This window comes from Sphaeroforma arctica, assembly GCF_001186125.1.
Source record: "Sphaeroforma arctica JP610 unplaced genomic scaffold supercont1.8673, whole genome shotgun sequence".
NCBI lineage: Eukaryota > Ichthyosporea > Ichthyophonida > Sphaeroforma > Sphaeroforma arctica.
In genome coordinates this window covers 1-1,199 of record NW_014031885.1, presented here as the reverse complement: position 1 = coordinate 1,199, position 1,199 = coordinate 1, and the positions used below count along the sequence as shown (strand labels likewise).

Below are 1,199 nucleotides of genomic sequence, written 5' to 3'. Positions count from 1 at the left end.
GTATGTATGTATGTATGTATGTATATATATGCGCATGATGGGTTCACGATCGGACATTATTAATGAATAGGGAATTCGCACAATCATACAGGATCACCTATAGATCTTGAGAGTAGTAGACATAGAAGACAAATTATGTGTTCACACAGTATGATAATATCAGCTGAAGACTTGTATTCAAATACAGGTTTGAGGTTGTACGTGTAGATGTTCCTTTGTCACAGGTCACTATGAAAACAGCCAGTATGAGACTACACGAAATGCGCTGCATGAATGCTAGCGTTGTATATTCAGATTTAGTTCGCTAAAGTGTTCATTGTCGTGTACTCGTTGAGAGGGGTTTACTTGACAAACTCTTCTATGTAGTCAGTTTTAGGTCTGAATATATAGCAAGTGATGAGTATGCAACTTATATCCTGTACGTTGTATATGAAATGGTAAACACCCATGATAATTTGTTTTGATGTGTATTGATAGTAGTGCGAGTTTGCACCGAAATGTTTCAAAGTGTAATGTCTATCTGTATCAATCCCTGTCTATCTTTAAAGGTTATGATTGATGATGCTCAAGCACGGGCGCGTGACAGAGCAAAGGCAGAGGAGAAGGGCAATGGTAATGCCTCGGGTGACTACAGGACTGAGCGCGAGAAAGAACGCGATAAGTATCGGCATAGAGGTTTGTACTTTGCTAAATTTAATATACATACACTTGTAAGTATATATATACATAATATATATATATATATATGTATATGCGCGCGTGTGTGTGTTTGTGTGTGCTCGTGTGTTTTTGTAAACTGTACATGTATATATGCATACATGTATGGTACGGTATCGGTCTATGCAATGTGTGTGCTGAATCAACGACGGACAATACAACCAACGGCTATGCTGCGGGCGCCTAAAGCACTGAGCGAGATAAAGATTGTGTGTACATGCTAAGAAACGCGACTGTGTATATGAATATAACACATGCACATGGCCATGTATATAAGTATGACTGTGCGAATGTATGCACAGCCATAGTAATCCTATGGTTCTTCATACTATTTTCTTTTCTTTTCTGTTTTAGGTGGAGATCGGGACCGGGATGCCAGGGACAGAGACAGGGATAGAGACAGAGACAGGTAGGATACACATTGCACCAACATGTATGCATGTATGTGTGAATGTTTACATATATATTATGTGTGGACGCCA

At 39.2% G+C, this 1,199-nt stretch overlaps 1 protein-coding gene across 1 annotated transcript; it reads left to right on the top strand.

The window, feature by feature from the left end:
* Positions 1-512: 512 nt before the first annotated feature.
* On the top strand, positions 513-1,126 carry SARC_16696 (hypothetical protein; the record flags this gene model as incomplete). The annotated part of the gene is made up of 2 exons (XM_014289198.1): positions 513-675; positions 1,072-1,126. Coding segments are annotated over 2 exons (218 nt in total), but the record flags the coding sequence as incomplete, so codon positions are not given.
* Positions 1,127-1,199: the final 73 nt, after the last annotated feature.